At 49.8% G+C, this 22,795-nt stretch overlaps 1 protein-coding gene and 1 long non-coding RNA gene across 2 annotated transcripts in view; one reads left to right on the plus strand and one right to left on the minus strand.

The window, feature by feature from the left end:
* Positions 1-1,002: 1,002 nt before the first annotated feature.
* Positions 1,003-6,465, minus strand: SOX9 (SRY-box transcription factor 9). The gene is made up of 3 exons (XM_032241873.1): positions 5,655-6,465; positions 4,483-4,736; positions 1,003-3,905 (listed from the first exon to the last, which is right to left on the minus strand). The coding sequence occupies exons 1-3, from the start codon at positions 6,083-6,085 to the stop codon at positions 3,061-3,063; spliced, it is 1,530 nt and encodes a 509-aa protein (XP_032097764.1). The 5' UTR covers positions 6,086-6,465; the 3' UTR covers positions 1,003-3,060.
* Positions 6,466-6,664: 199 nt separating this feature from the next.
* Positions 6,665-22,795, plus strand: part of LOC116525741 — an 87,018-nt gene continuing 70,887 nt past the window's right edge. The window contains exon 1 of the long non-coding RNA XR_004257799.1: positions 6,665-6,710. This is a non-coding gene — a long non-coding RNA (uncharacterized LOC116525741). The remainder of the gene's footprint in view (positions 6,711-22,795) is intronic.

Consider the following 22,795-nt stretch of genomic DNA (forward strand, 5'->3'; position numbering starts at 1 on the left):
GGAGGCCGAGTACTAATGTTGCTTCGATTTGATAACTACCATTTTCCTGGTTGCCATGTTTCTGGTGTGGGATGTTAGCCAGGAATCCAATAAGCAGAAACAGACAATGTGAGGTAACGCCAGAGAGGTTGGACTCTGGTTAAGACTGTCAGAGACACAGGCCCAGTAGTAAAACCAGCCTGAGGGGGTGAAGGTGACTGACTCCGTAGAGACACCTCTCCAGTCAGCTGGGGTGTAGGGGTGGGGGTGGGGAGGTGTGCCCATGTGAGGGTGGGAGAGAAGGAGTGATTTAATCTATTTAATGAAAAATGACCTGAACGTTTCTCTGAACCTGGAAACTCCCCATCTAAATGGGGCCAAGGAAAACAGGATTAGGTCTTATTTCTTCTACGATGGCTTTGCGTCTGCTTAGAATGAGTTAAACTGGAGGGAACAGAAAAATCATCCCCTTTCACTGTCTCTGCAGAGAAATCAGGAAGGCTCTGAATCATTTAATGGGTTAATACAACAGACTGCCCTCTGGCTCCCTGTGGACACTGTTTTTTCTCCAGCTTCCTTTGCTTTTTAAATGGACACTCCATTTCTTGGATATGTGTTCATAGCAACAGAAAGTTTGCGATATTAAAACCAGAGAAGCAGGTCACCCCTCTGGCATACTGTCTACTGACAATCTCCTGATTTCAGGTCTAACACTCCCTCTGACCTCCACAAAGGACAGCCTTTGCCCCGAAGCATGAGGTCGTGAAAACCACAACAAACGTTTTGCCAGAGTGGGCAACTGCTGACATGTAATTTTCTGTGTGATCTATTGGAGTGGCAAGATTATTCTGCCTAGATTTTTGGAGATACCCAGTCTTTTCCTCGGCACGTTTTCTAGGATTGCCAAAGGTGCACTTAAAATACTGAAAACATCACAGCAATCAGCACTTTTGTCTTTTGTGCTCAAATTTGCCAAATCATCCAACAGGAGAACCGGGTGAATAAATCCACAGGGCCATTTTCTTTTTAATGCAATGTATATTTATTGTAAACAATAATATACAAAAAAAAAAGAGAGAAAAAAGGAAAGGTAAGTTTCACAGAGAGAACAAAAGGCTTGGGGGTGGCAGGGGAACAAGTGAAACAAACAAAACATGAACACAAACCAAAGCTTACCTAAAGACAAAATATGATTTAAATGCCAGGTTTCTTAAGTTACAGAAACATCTTTTTTAAAAGATCTGCTTTTATACAGAAATTGAAGGATGCCATATTATGAGTGCTTTAAGATTTTATTCTACTGACTTCTAAAACTGTTAATATATCTTTTTTTAAATAAAAAAAAAAGTTTGCTGTCTTTTTTAAAAAGCAATCCTCAAACTCTCCAGCCACAGCAGTAATTAAGATTAAGGTCTGTCAGTGGGCTGATCCCCTCCAGGTTAGCCTCCTTCACTCCAAGAGAAGATGCAGAATATTGATGACACATGCTTGCATTGTTTTGTGTCAACACACACACACACACACACACACACACACACACACACACACGCACACACACACTATAGGGCAGCCCAAAGGTCTGTGGCAGAAAACACTGCAAATGACTCAGTGATACACTACATTTGCAATCTCTCATTTGTACAAAAAGAGAAACAAGTTTCCAGTTTGTTTTCAACAAAAACAACAAAGAAAAAAAAGGTACCGACAGAAAGGCATTTATACAAATCTAGGATGAGGAATCCAAAGAAACTTGCTTTTAATAATAAAAAAAAAGATTAAAGAGATAAATAAAAAAAAACTGGTTACAGTTAAGAACATAATTTAACAACAGATGACCATACCCTTTGAGGAAGGTTCCAACAACCTATTTTAAAGAAGGTAAAATTAAAAAAAAAAAAAAAGGAAATTTTTTTTTTTTTTTTTTTTTTTTAATTAAAACCTCTCCTTACAAAATAAATAATTTTAGCAGGTGGAATGTCTTGAAGGTTAACTGCTGGTGTTCAGAGAGGCACAGGTGACAGGGCGAGAGCAGGCATCTGCCTTCCACATGGGGCCCAGGCAGGCAACCAGGGGACAGTGGCTCGGGCAATTATTGGCTGCTGAAACATTCCCAGAACAGATTTCGTCTCCTTTGCTTGCCTTTTACCTCTTTCTTAAGACTGCAGTGAAGAAGCAACGGCAGGAGAATGCACTAAAAGAGAGCGCAGGTATTTCCCAGCAGCATGGATTTAAGGCTCAAGGTGTTTTTCTCTTGTGTAAAAAATATATATACGATAAAGCTTACCAAATGCTTCTCTAGACTATTGTTTACTCCCATAATTGCAAAATAAGGCCTTTATTTTTCTTTTTAAGGCAGCTCCTCCTTGAATCCGAAAGCCTGAAGAATTAAGCAAAGCTAACCCCCAAAACTGATCATTAACACAATGTTTTAAAAATGTTAATACAACAGGCTTTTTTTTTTTTTTGTAAGAGAAAACAAATCTGTACAAAAATACTCTGTTTGCAAGAAAAGCTAGGGCACACTTTTCAACTAAGAGTAGTTTAGCTGTTGGAAAAATAAGAGCATTTAATTTTATCTAAAAATATGTATAAATCCCCTCAAAATGGTAATGAATCATACACAGTACATACTAAAAATATTTAAAATAGAGAATATTCCTCACAGAGGACTTCTTTCTTTAATTACTGCTAAAAAATAATTACAAAGTCCAAGAAGGCAGAGAGATTGGGCACACCGATCGCAACGATTCTCCATCATCCTCCACGCTTGCTCTCAAGAGGGTTTCCAAAGTCCAGTTTCTCGTCGATTTCGCTGGTCCATTTAGCCAAGGTTTGGCCTGGCCATGGATTTGCCACAAGTGGGTAATGCGCTTGGATAGGTCACGTTTCTGTCTCGGAAATCTGGGTACGAGTTGCCTTTAGCTTACATGTCTTTAAGGAAGAAGAAGAAGAAAAACAAAAAAACAAACAAAAAACAAAAACAAAAAACAACAAGTGTCCAAAGGGAATTCTGGCTGGTCCTCTTTCTTCGGTTTTGTTTAGGATCATCTCGGCCACCTTCGCCCTTCGTGGGAGGTCTCCTCAAGGTCGGGTGAGCTGTGTGTAGACGGGTTGTTCCCAGTGCTGGGGGCTGTGGGTCTGCGGGATGGAAGGGACCCCGGAGGTGTCGGCGATGGGGGTGTACATGGGGCGCTGGGCGGGGTTCATGTAGGTGAAGGTGGAGTAGAGGCCGGTGCCCTGGCCCGCCGCGTGGCTGTAGTAGGAGCTGGAGTTCTGGTGGTCGCTGTAGTCGTACTGCGAGCGGGTGATGGGCGGGTAGGAGGGGCTGTAGTGCGGCAGGCTGAAGGGGCTGTAGGCGATCTGCTGGGGCGAGTGCTGCTGCTCGCTGTAGTGGCTGGGGCTCAGCTGCTCCGTCTTGATGTGCGTTCGCTGGGACTGGCCCGGCTCGCTGCTCAGCGTGGTCAGCGTGTGCGCCTGCGGCTGCTGCGGGGGCGCGGCCGGCTGCTGCGGGGGCGCAGCCTGCGGCTGTGGGGGCGCCTGCGGGGCCGGCGGGGCCTGCGGGGGCTGCTGCGGGGGCGGCGGCGGCGGCGCCTGCTGCTTGGACATCCACACGTGGCCCGCGCCCGCCGGGGTGGCCGCGGTGCTGCTGATGCCGTAGCTGCCCGTGTAGCTGACCTGGCCGTGCGTGGCCGGCACCCCCGGGTGGCCATTGGGCGGCAGGTACTGGTCAAACTCGTTGACGTCGAAGGTCTCGATGTTGGAGATGACGTCGCTGCTCAGCTCGCCGATGTCCACGTCGCGGAAGTCGATGGGGGGCTGTCTGCCCCCCTCTGGCAGGGGGCGCCCCTCTCGCTTCAGGTCAGCCTTGCCCGGCTGCACGTCGGTTTTGGGGGTGGTGGGTGGCGTCGGCGGGCCCTGGGATTGCCCTGAGGACGATAAAAGAACAAGCACGGGAAAGTCAACACGGGCTGTGCAGACGCCCTGGTCTCAGGCACCCTCCGGGGACCCTCCCTCGCTGCGACAGGGCAATAAGGGCCTGCACCCGCGCGGGAGGCGCGCTGCACCGGAGATAAGTCGCCCAATGATTAACCTGCCAGTACACACTGGACAGTCCCCTTTTATCGGGGGGGGGGGGGGGGGGGCTGGGGCCCGGGGGGGCGGGAGGCCAAAATTGCACTTTTAGAAGAGCCCTGTGTGTGCTTTTGGGGTGGGGTGCAAAGGGAAGAAAGGGGGAGGTCTTGTAGGGCTGTAAGGGCATTTTACCTCCCAATAAAAAAATCCCCAAACACTAATCTCTTCGGATGCGGGGATTGAGGGGTGTGTGTGTGTGTGTGTGTGCGCGCGCGCGTGTGTCTGGGTGCCTCTTAGGCCCTGGATGGAGAGGGGAGTGGGACAGGCGCAAAGGGTGGCGTGTCCCTCCCGAGAATCGTGAAGTCTCCACGAAGAATCTCCCAGGCGGAGGGCAGGGGGTGGCGTGTCACGCGGGGCCGAGGGGCGACTCACCCGAGTGCTCGCCGGGGGAGTGCACCTCGCTCATGCCAGAGGAGGAGTGCGGCGAGTCGGCCTGCAGCGCCTTGAAGATGGCGTTGGGGGAGATGTGCGTCTGCTCCGTGGCCTCCTCGGCCTCCGCCTGCCCGTTCTTCACCGACTTCCTCCGCCGGGGCTGGTACTTGTAATCCGGGTGGTCCTTCTTGTGCTGCACGCGCAGCCGCTCCGCCTCCTCCACGAAAGGCCGCTTCTCGCTCTCGTTCAGAAGTCTGCGCGGGGCGGGGCGGGGCGGGGGGCACAGAGAAAACCAGGGAGGGGGGTCAGTGAAACCCGCCGAACTGTCAGGTCGGTGGGGAGGAGGCGGCGATAGGGACCACTGTGCTTCCTTTGCACACAACCCCATCTTCCCTCCTCCCTCCAACCACAGCTCGTAACTTTTCTTAAAAAAAAAAAAAAAAATCAGTTCTTGCAGTCCGACCTGAGCGGTCACTCCCCGCCCCCTCCCACCCCTTCCCTTCTATTTCTATTTTGGAAACGCTGGAGGTGAAAACAACTCCTGCTGCTGCCCACTAAACGCCTTTGCTGCTGGAGTTATCGCCCCCAACTCCAACACCCTCTAAAAACTTTCCCCCAAATTACTTAAGCTGCAATTAACTCCCCAATTCTCACCCCCCCCCATACTCCCACCTATTTCCAGCAGCCTCCCTCCTCCCCCTCCCAATTCCTGCCAAGGGTCTCCTCCAACCTCAGTTTCTCCCCTGTCCCCCCTCCATGGGTGTCGGGGGCTGCAAGACAGAGTGCAGTTTTAAGGGGCGGGGTGGGGGGAGGCAAACTTCACTCCCTCCCCCCGCCCCGACTGAGCTTCCAGGCGACCATAGAGCAGGCTGGCAGCCCCTCCTTCCGTCTCCCACCAGCCTTCGCCCATCCTCCGGCTACCTCCTCCTCCCCTTCCACTTACCACCCCCTCCTCCTCGTCCCCGCAAGCAGAGCCAGAACTTTGTCAAACTCTGAGCCCCAGTTACACCCCGTTCCTACTCCCACCCCGATCCCATCGGCTCCCGGAACGGCAACTCCCAGGCGCCAGGAGGTGGGGCGGGGAAAGCCAGCCCTGGCCAGCGCCCCCCCTCCCGCCGCTGCGATGCCCACCCTGCCCACCCTGCCGCGCTGCCCCCACCGGGCGCCCCTACCTCCAGAGTTTGCCCAGCGTCTTGCTGAGCTCGGCGTTGTGCAAGTGCGGGTACTGGTCCGCGAGCTTCCTGCGCGCCGCCTGTGCCCACACCATGAAGGCGTTCATGGGCCGCTTGACGTGCGGCTTGTTCTTGCTGGAGCCATTGACGCGCACCGGCATGGGCACCAGCGTCCAGTCGTAGCCCTTGAGCACCTGGCTGACCGCCTCGCGGATGCACACGGGGAACTTGTCCTCCTCACTCTCCTTCTTCAGGTCGGGCTCGCCCTTGGGGAACGTGTTCTCCTGGGGCCGCGTGTTCTCGGTGTCGGAGCCGGAGCCCGATGGGCAGGGCGAGCCCGCGGAGTCCTCGGACATGGTGGGGCTGGGGGCGCCGGACAGGCCCTTCTCCTGCTCGTCGGTCATCTTCATGAAGGGGTCCAGGAGATTCATACGCGGGCCCGGGGCAGGGGACGGGTGGCCGGGAAAGGCGAGAAGCCGCGGCGGCTCGGGGACTCGAGGCGCGGGCTCCTCTCCCCTCGGCTGCCCGGACGCTGAGCGAGCGGCTCCCAGGGAGGCTGGCGCGTCGGCCGGCTGCAGCGGTGGGCACTTAGGAGGGCGTGGGGTGGCCAGTCCGCAGCTGCCCGCTCCAAGTGGGGGAAGGCGAATTGGAGAGGAGGAGGGGAGGAAAAAGAGCAAAAGTGGGGGCGCTTGCACCCCTTTTCTTTTCCTCCTGCAAAGAAAAGTTTCCGGGGTTGAAACTGGCGAGTCTCCGCGCCACTAAAGTTTCCAGTCGGTTTCGAGCTCCGCTCTCTGCTCTCCAACTCCCAGCCCAGGGTCTCCTCAATAAATACCCGCCTCACCTTAGAGACTTCGGCCAATCACAGCACAGCAGTCCCAGGGTTGGCAGGCAGCTGATTGGACCCGATTTTGGGGGAGGGAGGAGGATTGTGGCACTGGGCTGGGTGACGAGACGGGAGGGGAGGAGAGGGGAGGGGAGCGCCGCCAAAGGGTGGACGGTGGGGTAGTGGGGGCGGGGGTGCTGCGGGGAAAGCGGGGGACCCGGGACTTCAAGTGTGTAAGTTTGTCGTACTCTCGGAATGCCAGAATTTTAGTGCCTTCTCTGCGCGAATCTTTGTGTGTGTGTGTGTGTGTGTGCAAGTGTGTGTGTCTAGACTGGGATCTACCCCCACCTCCGACATTTCTTTTCACCGCTCTCTCCGCGGCACCAGGGACTTAGCTGGAGTTTGCAGTGTTCGAAAGGCAGCCGATCCTTAATGCGTAGCCGAGTTTGCGCGCCTGGAGCCTGCCTGCCTGCAAAAGTGCTTAGAAATAGTCTTTTGAAGCAAATGTTTTGGTGACTCAACGCCCGCTGTTCCTCCGAAATAATCCATATAAATAGATTAACATGCTCAGGTTCGCCGGCGCTGGTGCGGCTGGTCAGGATTCGGCTGAGCTTTTGCAAAGGGAGTCAATGGAAAGCAACGCTAAGTCCCCGAGAGGGCTGGCAGCGGCGGCCTTGGCGACGCCGCAGGAGCCCCGCGCTCTCGGGGCCGCCCCGCGCCACACCGACCTTGAACTCTGACAAGTCCTCCTCCGGCCCCCTCTACCCCCGACCCCGCCGACGCTCCTCAGTAACGGGGTTACTGCGCTGACGTTTTGGTCTTTGCTTCCTGGCCGGGTCAAAAACGTCAGCCGAGTCCCCCCTGTCTGGGGAGAGTGTGGTGCCTGCTCTGGCTTTGAGAGATCGAAGTTTGCCAGTGCGGCCGTCCCGAGCCGCGAGGCCCGGGCCAGTCACTTGTTTTGTAAAAGGCCAAACAGATGGGCACCACTGCAGACAAAACGCTCCACTTTGGCGGAGTCGTGGTGCTTGCCTGCTTTTGCTGGCATTTACTAAACACCTGAAGGGGTGAAGTGCCTGCGCTTCTGACTCTAGTCCGGGCGGTTTAGACCTGCATACAGTTGGGAGTTCTGGGGGAGGCATTGGTAGTGACTCTGATGTACATCAAGTGTGATTTGAGCACGACCTTTGTGTTTACACGAAATGCTTATTGCCAGGTTGGGTAAGTGCGGAGCTATCTGCTCTGAGACAGAAGAAAAATCTTGGTCGCTTGCGAGTTCCGTGCTTTCATAATCTCAAATAAACGCACAACATTGGAAAACTCTTAATTTTAAACTCCCCCTCCCCTTTTTGGGCTCTTGCAAAAATTTGCCTCTAATTAAATTATTTTTATGGTGAATTGGCCCACATCATATTAAAAACTTTTTATTTTCCTTTTTAATGTGCAAAGTGAGAACATTATCACAAGACCCAAATCAATGTCCTTCTGGAAGAATTTTTTAAAATCTTGTTTTCTCTCATTTTCTTCGGAAGAAGCCCGACCCTTCTTATAGGAAATGGAACTCTTCATAAGGTAGTAAGTTACAGCCTTGTTCAACAGTATCTTTTTTTTTTTTTTAAACGAAGTTAACTTCTTCAAATGGGATGTTTCGGGTGCCCTATAGCTCGTTTACAAATTTAAGAGATCTGCATACAATAGCTAGCTTCGTATCCATAGCTCTGTGATTAGTTTCAGAAAGTGTAAGAAAAGCATAGTCCTTTCCTAGGAGAAAAAAGTCTGCGTCGTGTGGACCCATTTCTGTGTCCTAGGTAGAAAGGCATTGTGTGTACAATATTAACTGTGTAATTTTCAGGCACCTGATTCAGGAGACCCAGAGACCATCGGGCAGACATTTTAGCCAGGTCGTCTGTACTTAGCTGTGTTTTATTGTATTTACCAAGTTTGCTGGCATAAAGTCAGTGGAGAGGGCTGTGACTTTATGATATTTTGGAATATTTCGCTAAATATTTGCCAAGATATATATGTATATGCATAAATATATTTTTAATGCAATTATGCAATAAGATACTAATATATAGACTTTCACATCATAAACGACGGTGCTTTATACATTTCCCGTTGGTCTGAGGCAAGCATTTTTGAATTTTCTATCTTCTTGAAAACATGATCAACAGGCGACTTAAAAATAGTCTGCAGTTTTCATCTGTATCCAGAGAGGGCGCCAAAAGCCCAGAAACTGTCTCCGACTCCGGGAAGCCGGGAGAATTTGCATGGTGGTGGCTGGGGGTGGTGTGTTCCACTCAATCTGGACTGCTTCGCTGCTGAGATTTATATTTGCAGGAATTCCTACGCGATATTCCCTCCTGTGTGGATCCACCTCTGCGCAGCTCAGTCAGGGAACTTATGTCTATAGAGAACCGGGTTAAAAGAGAGCTTTCCAGATGCCAGACGTTTGTATGCTGCGCCAGAATTTGGGGACTGAGGCCAGGAGAAGGCCCCTGTCTCCCAGGTGCCAAGCGTTGCTACAGTCAGGCCAAGTCTAGTGAGTGGCGCCGTCAGCTTGCGCGAGTGGATCGGTCCTGAAATTTCTGCAGGGGCCTCCTGGTGTCCACTCCCCTTTCCCCATTCAGGGGGTCCATTCGCTTCGTGGTGCCTTTCTCAGGTCGCCCCGATCCCTCCTCCCTGACCCGGGAAGACGTGCGCAGTCCCTGACCAGAGGACCTCAGACACAGGTAGAGGGAAAGGAACCCCGCTCCTGATGTTCATGTTACAGATCTGGAAACTGAGGCTGTTGACCCAGTGTCAGCCAGAGCGTTTTGCCAGGAGCCAAACGAGCCAGGGTCCTCCAACTGAGGTGGTGAGGGAGGGGAAGGGCGCAGGTCAAGAGGCAGGAGACGGAGGGTGCGTCTCCATGTTCGGGACGTGCTTTCGGATACACGGATACACGCTCTGGAGCAAGCGCCGCGAGGTCTGCCGCCGGGAGCGGAGACACGGAGGTGCGAGTGGTTCCCCAGGGAAGCCCTCGGGAAACCGAGGTCTGGGAACTCCGCCTTCCCCCTCTTGCACGTCCCAGGCCGGCGCCGGGCTCAATTTCCCCAGCGGGGGCCGCCAATCTCTCCTCCGCGTCTACGCGGGAGCTGAGACCCAAGCCTAGAGTTGCTGGCCCTGAGCGAGTTTCGTGCAAACACGCAGTGCTCAGGATGGGGGTGTGGGATGCAAGCGGATGGGCTTCCTTTCATCTGAGGAATTAAGGACCACAACCTCCCTATCCAAACTTCCTTAGCAAAAGTAGGGATGGTGTTTGAATCCGTTTTCAGTAGGGACGCCTCTCTGTCCTTAGGAAAATTTGGTGGGGTGAGCGGCGGCGTCCCCGAAGGATCTCAGCCCCGGGCAATGTTTTCATTAGAGGTGATGGGAGAAGGGGATGCCCCTTCTCCATTCCAGTTCCTTGAACCAGGTCCCTTGCAGGCAAAAGACTCCAATCCCTGGAGGGACAGGTCCCTATGTCCCGGGCTCCCCAGCCACTCCTGTAATTAGTACTTTTTGGGGGGCTTGGAGAGTGTTTATCGTTCGCTCTTCACGCCGGACACGAGTTTCTTTTGGAAGGGAGCAGTGGGTAAGCCCGTCTCAGGACTGGCACTGGGCTGGACAGCAACAGCTAAAGGAAAATAGAAAGGACCAAATAACGTCGTAGGTGCGCAATAAATATCTGTCGACTGACCGAATAGATGTGGCTTCTGGACGTGTTGTCCGAGTGAGTGCCTGTCCCATCGCAGCCGCCAGACCTCCCAGCTACAGTTCAGAACACGCGATGAATGTACATTCCTGCGAGTGTATTTCTCCCCACGCGGGAGTCCTACTTTGGGAAGCTGTTCGACATGGGCCACCCAGGGCTGTGGAACCTCGACCCGGCTAAAACTGCAGACCAAGAGGGGTGTTTCAGTTTTCTTCCCTTTTCTGTTTTCGAAAAAAAAAAGAAGAAGAAGAAGAAAAGGAAAGATGAGGTGGACGGGAGGTGTCGGGTGAGGGGGCGTGAACCTCCAATCTGTCCTGGTGACCTGGCCGGGTCTGGGGTCTGGCGGGTATAACACAGCAGGGCGCCCCAGGGGTACGGACCGAACCCAAGCCAGAGACCGGATGAGCTGGCTCATTGTGGAGCTGCGGAGCCAGCAGAGAAAAAGGAGAGGTGGGAGTGGAAGGCCCCAGTCCCAAAGGGAGTGTGCTCTTTTTCGTTCTGGGTTTTCCGAAAATATCTATCCTTAGCGGTGGCACCCGGGAGCCGCCCGTCCTGCGGATTCCCTCAACTCACCCCTAGAATGCCCTGCAGAAAATTTCCTAGGCCAGATCTTCCCCCTAACGCCCACCCCCACTCTTTTAAAAAGTCTTTTAGGCAGTTTTAGCTGAAGGTGATTTTGCCTTGGTGATTTAAAAATAAAGGTAGAATAAGCGCTCCACGCAGCGGTGCCTCCTTTGCGACACACTCGGCGGTGGGGGCCACTTCAGCCCCAGGAGCTTCCTCCGCACCAGCACCTGCTCCTCCCCCTCGATCACCTTTCACTTTAGGGATATTCAGTCCCAGGTAGGATGGTTTTGTGGGGTTTCCCTAGGGGATGGCAGGCTCCATAGCGGTGATATCATCTCAGCCTGGAGGGATTCTAACCAGCGCTTCCCTGCAAGATACCCCATTGGGTGGGTGATTATTCGGGATCTTAATCAGAGAAAATGTCCCCATAAAACCACTGAAAAAGAGGGCATGTTTGTAAGATACAATTTCGAAGGTAACGGTCAGAGTTAAAGACCCATTATCTTGTCTTCCCCGCAATCCTTTCCTGTCTCAGCAGGACCCGGGAAGTCCCGGGCAGAGCGCAATTCCCCGGCTCCTGCAAGCTACAGCTTCACCCAGCTTCGTGTAGGGCTCCGCTTTGGTTGTGGAGCGGCGTGAGGGAGTCTTGGGGGCCAGGTCTGCTGCCCATTGGCCGGAGCTCCGAACTCCGGGGAACAGCGCATCCTGTCTCAAGGCCCCCCCCCCCGGGAAAGGCTAAGGTCATGAGGTCAGACCCCAACTTTTGGGCTTCCGTGAGAGTGAAGCCTCCGATTGTCCTCGGAGCTGTGACATCACAAAAAGTGCTTGGGATAGGCGGACCCAGGACTTTGTTAAACAGCCCGGGGGCTTCGAGGAGGAGTGGGGGCCCGAAGCAACTCAGGGACCCATTGAGCTTCCTGCTTTGTCATTGTTTATTTCAAATTAATTTCATGGTGCCTGTCGCTGAGTACAAGGCTGCAGGAGAGACAGGCTGCCCTCGGGGTCTCTCCAAGCCTGGATAAAGCAGACCAGGGATTTTTGAGAAAGCAGAGATTTTTGCTTTTTTTCACTTATTTTTTTCCCCTCTCTATGCCATCTTTCTCCCAAGGCCCTTTCTCTCACTGATGTAAAAGGAAGAAGTGGAATAGTTAATGTCTTCTTTTTCTGTCCTCAGCCTTTTGTTACCTGAATGCGTTGTGAAACGTGGACTGGCGTAGGAGAGAAGGACAGTAATTTTGGACCCTCTCTGCTTCCAAATCATTAAGACCCAGAAAATATGACAATGTTCGTGTCACTATCTTTAGGACACAATGTGTTTAGCTCCACGGGAAAGGGCAGTTTGTTTTCTTTCAGAGAGTTCTAGGAGTGGGATCTGTTACTTCTTCTTCCCTAGTTTCCAGGTTGGCTAAAATGTGAGGGAAGCGCTGATAAAACACAGCCAGAAGGCATCAACTGTGTTACAGAAACTGCTTCCCTTCTGGGTCTCCCTAAAGCTGGCAAAATTGTCAGCTTTGGTTGGCAAACGATTTTTTGTCTCATCTGCCTTAATATCCACAGGCAAAACAGAGACAGATAAATAGTTACCAGTATAATTTAGGGTTAGGATCACTACAGATTCAAATATGTAGTTTAATCCTTCCCCTAAATATTCATTTTCTTGGAGCAGTGGAGAAATCTCACAGGTTGAGATGTTCTCCTCAACAGCCAGGAGAAAAGGTGGTGTCAGACCCTGACTGAAGGATTGCTACCATGCCTGGAATGTATGCTTTATACCGTATGATTGGACAGAAAGGCAGAGTGGGTCTGCTCAGATATTCTTCCCAGGCATTCACTCTACCCAACGTCTCCAGGGTCCGCTTCTCGCTAGAGACCCGGCTCTAAAGTTTCCAGAGGGAGCTCCCAATAGAGCATTAGTTTGAACCCCAACTATATGAAATATATGCAGTATCATTGGCAGCAAATCAGGCGGTTTCGGGTGCTTGCAAATTTGCAAAGCATGGACAAACACGAGGCTGGGCAGGGACTAGGGGAATGGGGTGGCTACATCTAAGTGTTTCTAGGACTCCAGATGACGGAGTAGAGTTCTGGGTAGAGGAAGTACAATGCAGCGGAGACATCATGTCCTTTCTGTCCTGGCTTTCCCTGTCACTTGCCATGTCTCTCCCAGTTAGCTCAATGTCAAATCATTCTCATTTTTAAATGAATCAATTCAGTGAATATTGCTTGAGGGCTGACTATGTGCCCAAACATCTGAAGGAGGCAAGATTTGGTCTCTGCTATTGTCTCCAGGTCTGTTTTCCATCAAAATCCAGCCTCTGTCCACATGAACTCTGCTCTGCCCTCTGGGCTCATAATGTTCTGAGACTCTTTCTTGCTGCCTCTTTGACAGATTCCCCCTTTAGTTCCCCGAGACAACTCACAGGTCACAGAAAGCCACCTCCCATCCTTGCAGCTCCATCAAAGCACTTTGGAGACCGGTAAAGCACAGTAAGGAGTGGCACCCCAAGCTCCCAGCCTGGTGGCAGACTCTGTCCCATCTCTTTCCTCTTGGCCGCAGGATCCATGCTTCTCCCAGCCCTGCTGATGCCACGGGCTCTGTGACTGGGCCATCTTCTGTCCCCGCCCTCACCCCTTCTTGGTCCAAGCCCAGAAATGCCTTGTAGTGTGTGGTATGCTTCACTCTCTCTTTGGGGGACATCTGCCAACCGGCACAGTGGTGATGACAGTTTCCAGATGATTTTCCAGGAGCAAAGAAATGTTCTGGGGGAGGAGAGAGTGGCATTGGCCAAACACTGAGTGGGCTGAACATTGTGGTTCCGGAAGAGGCCCAGGGAGGTGGAGTTTCATGAGGCTCAAAGATTTCTTTTTCCCCTTTAGTTTCTGCCTACAGCAAAAGTCACTAATTGCTTTGTATGTTCCTGGCACTTAAATGGTTCTCTGGTTTCCTACTCTCCTCCAGGAACTTTGATTTGAGGAAAGCAGGGGTTCAGGTGATATCAGCGGGGGCATTTGCCTCTAAGCTCACCTTCCTGAGCTCAGCTAAGCCCCAGGCCTACTTCAGCCAACTCTTGGGTTATTACAGGATCATCACCCAGGAGGACTGCACAGTGTGGGCAGAGGATAGAATACCAACTCACCTATTCCCTTCTCCTGTCTCTGGGATTTGCCACTCCAACTTCACTTCTGCTCGAAGCATTTTGATATTTAGTCAGGCAAACCAGGAAGTGCTAGTGAAGTTGTTCTGGGGACTTAAGAATGGGATCAGGCCGGGCACCGCAGTGGTTCACGCCAGTAATCTCAGCACTTTGGGAGGCCGAGGTGGGCAATCACCTGTGGTCAGGAGTTTGAGACCAGCCTAGCCAACGTGATGAAACCTCGTCTCTACTAAAAATACAAAAATTAGTCAGGTGTGGTGGCAGGCCCCTGTAATCCCAGCTACCTGGGAGGCTGAGGTACAATTGCTTGAAACCGGGAGGTGGAGGTTGCAGGAAGCTGAGGTCCTGCCAATGCACTCCAGCCTGGGTGACAGAGTGAGACTCTGTCTCAAAATAAAGAAAGAAAAGAATGGGTTCAGAGAAAAGATTCAGTTCTCTGTTGATGCTGAAAAGTCTTGGATTTATATGCTGACTTATACCTCATCTTTGCTTTTCTTTTTCATATACCAGGAAGACCTTTCAGTCCTTTCTTGCAACTTTCCTTTTCAGGGAAAGGTGTCTCTCCCAGATAAAAGCTGTCTGCATCTGTCTCACCTTAGGAATGATGTGAGACTTATTCAGACTATGGAGTAAATGACTGCTAAGGCTTCATATGTTCTCAGTCTAAGAAGCAGTGAGACTTAAATAAGGTGTCGAGATCCAGTTTACATGCTAACCCCTCTGTGAAGATTTGAGGACTCCCCAGGAAAAGCTACTGGCTTCCATCTCCGTGTTCTTGTAACATTTTGCTCAGGCCTCTATTGCGATGCAGTCTTTGTGCATACATGGTCCATCACTGAAATGTGATCTCTTCGAGGACAAGCACATGTGTTATCCTCTCTGTATCCTCAGTCTGTGCGCCACATAGACTCTGCTGAATAAATGTTCACGTAGGGAATGAATGCTAAAATATAGCCAAAGCAATGAATATCTAATGGTAGAATTTCAGCCATCAGGACCACAGTGGGACATCTTGATCACTTAGATGGAATGTCCTTATGGTGTCCTTTGAAATGTGTCTGGCTCCTTATGCCGCTTACAAGGAAATCTGTCCTTGTCTTGGCACCTTCTTAAAAATTTTCTACTCTCTGACTTTTTGTGTGTGTGTGAGAAATTCATTTCCATCACTCAGGCTAGAGTGCCATGGTGCAATTTCAGCTCGCTGCAACTATGACTTCTTGAGCTTAGGTGAACCTCCCACTTCAGCCTCCAGAGTAGCTGGGACTACAGATGCACACCACTATACCCTGCTAATTCTTTGTATTTTTAGTAGAGATGGGGTCTCACTATGTTGCCCAGGCTGGTCCCGAACTCCTGGGCTCAAGTGATCCTCCCACCTGGGCCTCCCAAAGTGCTAGGATTATAGGGGTGAGCCACCGTACCCGGCCTTGACTTCCTTCTGTAAGAAAGAGTGTTGTAGACCTCCTTTGGAGAATTTTTGAAGTGATGGATATATAGCTTTCAGGCTGCAATCTTTATACATTTCTGGCCTGAATTTATAGGTTTTGAGAAAACCATCAAACCACAAACTGAAATTATTTTTAACATATCAGAACCTCTAAAACCCCCGGAACTTGCTGCCCAAATATACAATGAAAGTAATCTTTTTTCTTACGGTTTTTTGTTTGTTTGTTTGCTTGCTTTTCTATGTTCAGTGCACAGCCCTTTCACAGATGAGCCCCGGTGGTGGTGTGGCTGACCGAATGAATGGTAGGCAGAGATGGTGGCTGTGGGGAGTTTCTGCCTAAGAGACGATTATAACCTGGCCTTTCTCTGCAGCTCCTCTTGGGAAGGGATTTTTCTTCTTTCTGCAAACGGAGCTGCTGTTTGTTTGGAGAAGGAGGGCTGCGGGTATGGAATTAGCAGGTGTCATGTGGGCTGCACGTGTGGCTGAAGCTACCTGAAATCTGTACGCTAATCACTCCCAGATGGCCCCAGGGACTGCAGTCCCCAGAGCCTCAGAAGCACAAATCCCTTCCCAGCGCCTCCTGTAGAAGGGAAGGGGTGGGAGTTAAAGGGAAAGCAAGAATGGCAGTGAGTGTACGTGGTGTGTTGTCTATATCAATCCTGCCTCTGACCCCGCATCCTATCTAACCCTGTGCATTTGAGAAACAAAATCACCCACCTCCACTCCTGCCCCTAATCCAAATTGTGACTTATTTGGAAGAAGAAGGAGGAAGAGTAGGAAGAGGTAAGAAGAAAAATGAGGATAAGAAGAGGAGAGAAGCATTAGCTTTAGGAACTGATACATTGGCTTGGGGGTGAGGAAGGATGGGCGGGGTTCATTTCAACAGATATTTACTTAGTTATTAAATGTCAAAAGTGCCGTAGCTTTTTGCTGCTTCTCGGTGAAACCCGTTGCTCAGACAGGTGTGGTGACACACTTTGGGAGCCACGGGAGAGGCACTGTGTTCCAGCTCATGGCTGCCACCACGTATAGGAAATGTGGGGTGCAGGCTTAGGGAGGAGAAACCCTGGTTTTGGCCCCCTGTCCGTTTACAGCCTGTATTCTCTCTGCTTCATCAGCTTCCACCCACAACTGTGGCCTCTATGCCTCTCCCCTGCAACCAGCGTTTGCCTGGACTCAGTGATCACAGCTGTATGCAGTTCCCCCTGAATAAACACCCATTCACACACTGCAGCATCATTCACTCACGCGGGGAATCCTCGGAGGACACATCTATTCATTCTCTTCATCTGTCTCTCTCAGACACACGCACATGTGCCACTCCAAAGCACACATATTCATTTGCTCTGGCTCCTTCTCACCTATTGCTGAAAACATAATTCCATCGCTAGTACGTATTCCTTGCTGCTGTCTTCTGCTTTCGCTTTTGAAGTGGCCTTCCGTCCACTCATCAGCGGTATTCCCTGGATATCTAGGAGTAGTGAGGGGAAGGAATTATTCTCTTTGTTTTTCACCTAAAGAAACAGAAAGTCGGCCGGGTGTGGTGGCTCACGCCTATAATACCAGCAATTTGGGAGGTCCAGGCAGGTGGATCACCTGAGGTGGGGAGTTCCAGACCAGCCTGACTAACATGGAGGAAACCCCGTCTCTACTAAAAATACAAAATTAGCCAGGTGTCTTTGCGGGCTCCTGTAATCCCAGCTACTAGGGAGGCTGAAGCAGAAGAATCGCTTGAACCGGGAGGGGGAGGTTGCAGTGAGCTGAGATTGTGCCACTGCACTCCAGCCTGGGCAACAAGAGCGAAACTCTGTCTCAAAAAAAAAAAAAAAAAAAAAGAAAAAGAAACAGAAGCTCTGGCCATAGCCAGCTGCTTGTTCAAGGTCACACAGTTAATGGAGAGGCAGATCTCTGGATGCCACATCTCAGGGGCCACGCCTGCCTCCCCCACCTCTGCATGCACACACAGAATTCCTCATGCTGCTGCTATCACGGAACTCAGGGTACGGGTACACCCAGCAAGCCCACTCCTCCACATTCTTCTTGTTCTCCCTGTGCTTTTTTTTTGGGTCAGTGGAGAGACTGGGACTCCACTGTTTGTAACGTGCATCTCTGATTTTATCTCCTCCCTTCTCCTCTAATCAGAGTTTGGCTGCTTTTGTCTCCGAGGAGCAGAGAACAAAGTGTGACTTGAACCATGCACATCAAACGTGTCCTCCATTTGTTTAATTTCCTTTTCATGAGAACTTCTCCTGTTTGTAGGAATGGTGTGTGGGTTGACTTTGTTTCACAGCGATCGTTACTTTATTTTACTCTGCTATGTGTTGGGATTTCTTTCTTCTCTATAGGATGTGGCAGCCTTTTTATATCTTGGTCCAGACTTGTCTAGATTTTCTTTCTTCCAGATTTTCTTTTTCTTTTTTTCCTTCCTTCCTTCCTCTTTCTCTTTCTTTCTTTTTCTTTCTCTCTCTCTCTTTTCCTTCCTTCCTTCCCTTCCCTTCCCTTCCCCTCCCTCCCTCCCTCCCTCCCTCCTTCCTTCCTTCCTTCCTTCCTTCCTTCCTTCCTTCCTTCTTTCTTTCTTTCTCTTTCTTTCTTTTCTTTTTTTCCTTTTTCAATTCTCACCCTGTCGTCCAGGCTGGAGTGTAGTGGCATGATCTAGGCTCACTGCAACCTCAGCCTCCCGGGTTCAAGCGATTCTCTTGCCTCACCCTTCTGAGTAGCTGGGACTACAGGCACGTGCCACCACGCCTGGCTAATATTTTGTATTTTAAGTACAGATGGGGTTTCACCATGTTAGCCAGGATGGTCTCAATCTCCTGACCTTGTGATCCACCTGCCTCAGCCTCCCAAAGTGCTGGGATTATAGGTGTGAGCAAATGATTTTACTCTACGAAGCAGAAGTTGGATGCCACCACCCCCTTAAACCTGGAAGAGTTCTCATCATTTTGGAGGTGCAGAGCCCTCTATTATTACCCTGTTCTTTTTCTGCTCCTGGCAACATTTATTTTTCCTTTCTTTCTTTTTTTTTGAGATAGAGTCTCGCTCTGTCACCCAGGCTGGAGGGCAGTGGTGTGATCTTGGCACACTGCAACCTCCACCTCTTGGGCTCAAGCAATTCTCCTGTCTCAGCCTCTCAAGTAGCTGGGATTACAGGCACCTGCCACCACGCCTAATTTTTGTATTTTTTAGTAGACACAGCCTTTCACCATGTTGGGCAGGATGGTCTCGAACTCCTGACCTTGTGATCTGCCTGCCTTAGCCTCCCAAAGTGCTGGGATTACAGGTGTGAGCCATCACATCCGACCTGACATTTCTTAATAAGAGGAAGTGCTTGCACAGCCCTTCATATGAAGTTAGTAATATGCTAAGAGCTTTACCTGGATGTATTACCTGGTATGCCGCCAGGAACCTTTTATGGTGGTTCTTATTATTTTCCTCATTTTACATATGGGAAAGCTGGGGTGTGGAGTGGTTAATTCACTTGGCCCAAATCTCATAGCTCTAGGTGTTGAGGGGTAAAAACCAAGATTAACAACAACAACAACAATGAAACAAGAAGACAATAGCTACCAAATCTTGGATGCTTACCATGTAAAAACTCAATACAAAAATGGGATGGGCTACACTGTCATCATCTCTGTTCTACATCGGGGGAACCGGTGTTTACCGTGGCCTTGTTTCTTTTTGGCCTTGCCTTGTTTTCTTTGGCTACAGGTTTTGTGGGGCAATGTTAGCTCACATTTAGAGATGGCAGTCCCTGAACAAGGCTGTCAGTGAAAGAGAGTGGGTTAGAAAGGAAGAGGGGCTGATATATATATATTTTTTGAGACAGAGTCTCGCTCTGTTGCACAGGCTGGAGGGCAGTGGTGCAATCTCAGCTCACTGCAATTTCTGCCTCCCAGGTTCAAGTGATTCTCATGCCTCATCTCCAGAGTAGCTGGGACTGCAGGCACATGCCACCGTGCCTGGCTGATTTTTGTATTTTTAGTAGAGACAGGGTTTCATCATGTTGGCCAGGCTGGTCTCGAACTCCTGACCTAAGGTGATCCACCCACCTCGGCCTACCAAAGTTCTGGGACTGCAGGTGTGAGCCACCGTGCCCTGCCTGCTGAGAATTTCTTAACCTCTGTTGCTGTCTTGCATTTTGCATAGACCATAGCAGGTGTCGTACCCAGGTGGTTTCTTCTGTTATCTGCATCTCTGTTGCTTCAAGCTGTTGGGTCTTGTGTCCATTCTCCCCATCTACCCAGAGTTCCCAACTGTCCTCTAAGCCTGAAGGACCATGTGGAGGAAGGGCACATTCCTTTTAGGGGACACTGAGGTTAGAATTCTCTGGTTCAAGCCAGGTCTGAATGGTAACACATTTCCTTGGTACCACAAACACTGGTGCTGAAAACTTGCTCATGTGGAACAGGTGGGAAGAGGGTTGCTATGCTCCTTTGAGGAAAAAAGGTGGCAAAACTCAGGGGGATGGTTATGACTTGCCAAAAACCATGGGGCGGATAGGGCTAGGGTCCCCTGACTATTTTGGTGTCCTTCCCATTGTTCTTTAACTGTTTTCTCCATGAAAGAGCCAGATTCCAATTCAACTGGGGTTAGTCTTTTAATTGTTGGCAATTATTCCTATATGATTGGTTGGAGAATGGAATGGTTGGGTGAGGGCATTGCCAAGGATTGATTCCACTGAATATACACAGAATGAGGACAGGGGATTTCAAGAGAAAAAGATCAGTTAGTTCAAGAATACATTTTGACTTTCCCTGAGCTCAGCCCCCTCTCTTGGGAACTAGGAAGGCTGGGTGGGAGTAGGGGGGTGGGCAATGAAAAATTTAAACGTTAAAACTCCTGCCTCTGGGAAGTGTCCAGTGTGCTCTAATGATAGAATGCTCTTTAAAGAAGCAGTGCACACTCATTCCACAAACATTTCTTGAATGGCTGTGTGCTATCCAACTACCCAAACTGATCAACCAAGGACAACTTCATTCTTAATTCATCGTGTCAGGCAGTGGTGCTCTCCTAGCTAAATCCCTTGTCTGTGTGGCCCTTTGCAAAGAAATGCCACTTTCAGGACCTGATTAGGCAAAGAGAAAGCAAACACATTCGTGTCACATAGCTGGACACTTGCGGATCCCTTCCCTGTTTCTGACACTTGGTCATAGCTGTTCTAAGCCTGTGGTCACAAAGGTTTCCATGGATATTTTAAAGTGCTTTGTGTGTCGGAAACTGTGAATAAAAAGGTGAGGAGGGAAAGGCTAAGCAGCAAGCTCACCCAAACCCTAAACCTCAGACTCTTGGAAGGAATCAGCTGCATAAAACAGTCCCAAACTGCAAACATGCCGTCAGCCAGGACGACGTTTCCAGAGACTGGCGGTTCTGCAGTCGCTGGAAGCCTTGGTGGCACAGAAGTAAGTCCACACTGAGGAGTGCAGATTCTTTTTAAGTTTCAGAAAGCAAAACACTCTCTCTCTGCCGCACCCCTCACCTTGCTCCCTCTGATGGGCCTGGTCTTCTCTCCAGGGTACTCCTGGTTAACCCCAGGGCTCACGCCAGCCTCCCTCTTGACAGCAACCACCTCTACTGCCAGCTCTTATCTGGGAGAGCGGGAGTCCTACCTTTCAGACTCCCCGCAGTTTCTGAAAGAAGGTATTGTTATTTTCTCCAAACTGCCCAGGTTAGGAACAGAGGCAGATTTCTGGATCTTCCTTAAGCAGGAAAGAATGGAATTGGCATTCCTTTAAAATGGCTGGTTATTGCAGCTGATTTCTGCTAACAATTACCTGACAATATAGGAGAGGATCTGACTCCTTTAGGGTGCTGTTGAGTTTTGCTTTTCTCATTTTCTCTTTTTTTGTGGTGCCTTAAAAAAATTCGTGTGTAGTCGGAGTTTAGATTTAGACAGGTCTAGTGTATTCATACCAGTGATGTGTAAATCCTACTGGATAAATTATTATATTATAAAAATGTGTGTGTGTGCTTCCCAGAGAAAATAAAATGGGATATTTTCTTTCCTTTGATAATTGAGTTGTCTCTTCTTGAGAACAGGATTTTGCAGGAAAAAGAATGAGTTGCTGAATCTTGAAAACATGTATATGGAGAGTATGATGAGGCGGTTTGTTTCATGAGTGGGCTCAGTATTTTTTATTATTTGATTTGAGCAAATGCTTTGCGCACAATTGATACTCAACAGATATTCGTTGAAAAGAATTGTGCCTGCTTAGCTTGGTATGTCGAAGTAGAGGTCCCCGCTCTGTGCTGGAATGGGAGATTGGAGGGGGAAGACCGTACTGCAACAAAGCCTGAGCACGTGGTCAGGGCATTTGGCGAAACCTAAAAGCCAACTTTCGTCAGTACAGTACAACTTCCATAGATCTTTCAGGGAGCAATTCTAAATCACGAGTTCCTCAGACCAAAAATGTGACCTCTGTGTTTCTAGAGGTCTGTTAATGTGACCTGTAAAACAATTCGCTTCTCAATAAGTCAGTTTCCTCATATTTAAAATGAGAAGTTGTCTGAGTTTCTTAAAAGTACCGTGCGCTAACGCATTGCGCCACTGGAGCCGTGGTTGTCTGAGTTTCTAAAGATAGTTAGGCTGCCCTATCTTGGGCCTGCTCAGGATTTTGACCTCTGAGATAAAAGCTGGATTTAAAAAGCCAAACCAAGCCAAACACCTGCCATTATCAGGATTGTGATTCCATCAGATGTTTGTCTGATAGAGAACCTGGGCGTGGAATTGGTGGGTACCTTAAATGCCGTAGCTTGGTGGAGAGAGGTAAGATACTCCTTAAATATCCTCGCAGCCTGACATACATGAGGAGCTCAGTAGACAGTCAAACAAAAATGCCCCCAATACCAGAAGATTTGGCTGTTTGGGGTTGAACTGAAGCTGCCTTGGGAGTTAAGATGGGCTGTAGCGTTTCAGAGGCAACTTGTCAGAAGGAATCATGCCCACATTATATTCTTCATAATGTGTGCCTCATACCAAATACATACAATTCCTCCAGCCCCCTTTTTTAAGAGACAGAGTTTTGCTGCGTTGCCCAGGCTGGCCTAAAATTCTTGGGCTCAAGCGATCGTCCTGCCTCAGTTTCCCAAGTAGCTGGGACTCCAGGCACACGAGACACCAGCTACCAGAATCTCTTTTTGATGAGGTTGGATTTGACGGCAGATAGATAGGTTTTTGTTTGTTTCAACCAAAACTAAATGTCACCTTCCCCTTTTAGCCTTTGTTCCCACCTGCTTGGCTTCCTCTCGCAGGCCCCACACATTGATTTTAATTTTCAACACTTAGCACCTGACTTAGTGATCTGAGATCACTGACTCAGAAAACAGGAAAGGTCAGTCTGCCTAACACCTCACCCAGTGTCCTGGGATTAGCATCCAAAACAAACACATCAGAGATGGGATGCAGGCTCCCAAGAG

The sequence above is a fragment of the Sapajus apella genome, unplaced genomic scaffold (genome assembly GCF_009761245.1).
Source record: "Sapajus apella isolate SASKATOON/1434 unplaced genomic scaffold, GSC_monkey_1.0 scaffold48, whole genome shotgun sequence".
Lineage (NCBI taxonomy): Eukaryota > Metazoa > Chordata > Mammalia > Primates > Cebidae > Sapajus > Sapajus apella.

Excerpts from the sequence above, each read along its gene's own strand:
- SOX9 (XM_032241873.1), bottom strand. The coding sequence starts at position 6,085 with ATGAATCTCCTGGACCCCTTCATGAAGATGACCGACGAGCAGGAGAAG. Across the intron at positions 4,737-5,654 it reads ACGCTGGGCAAACTCTGGAG|ACTTCTGAACGAGAGCGAGA; the intron begins GTAGGGGCGCCC and ends CGCCCCGCGCAG. Across the intron at positions 3,906-4,482 it reads CTCCCCCGGCGAGCACTCGG|GGCAATCCCAGGGCCCGCCG; the intron begins GTGAGTCGCCCC and ends TATCGTCCTCAG.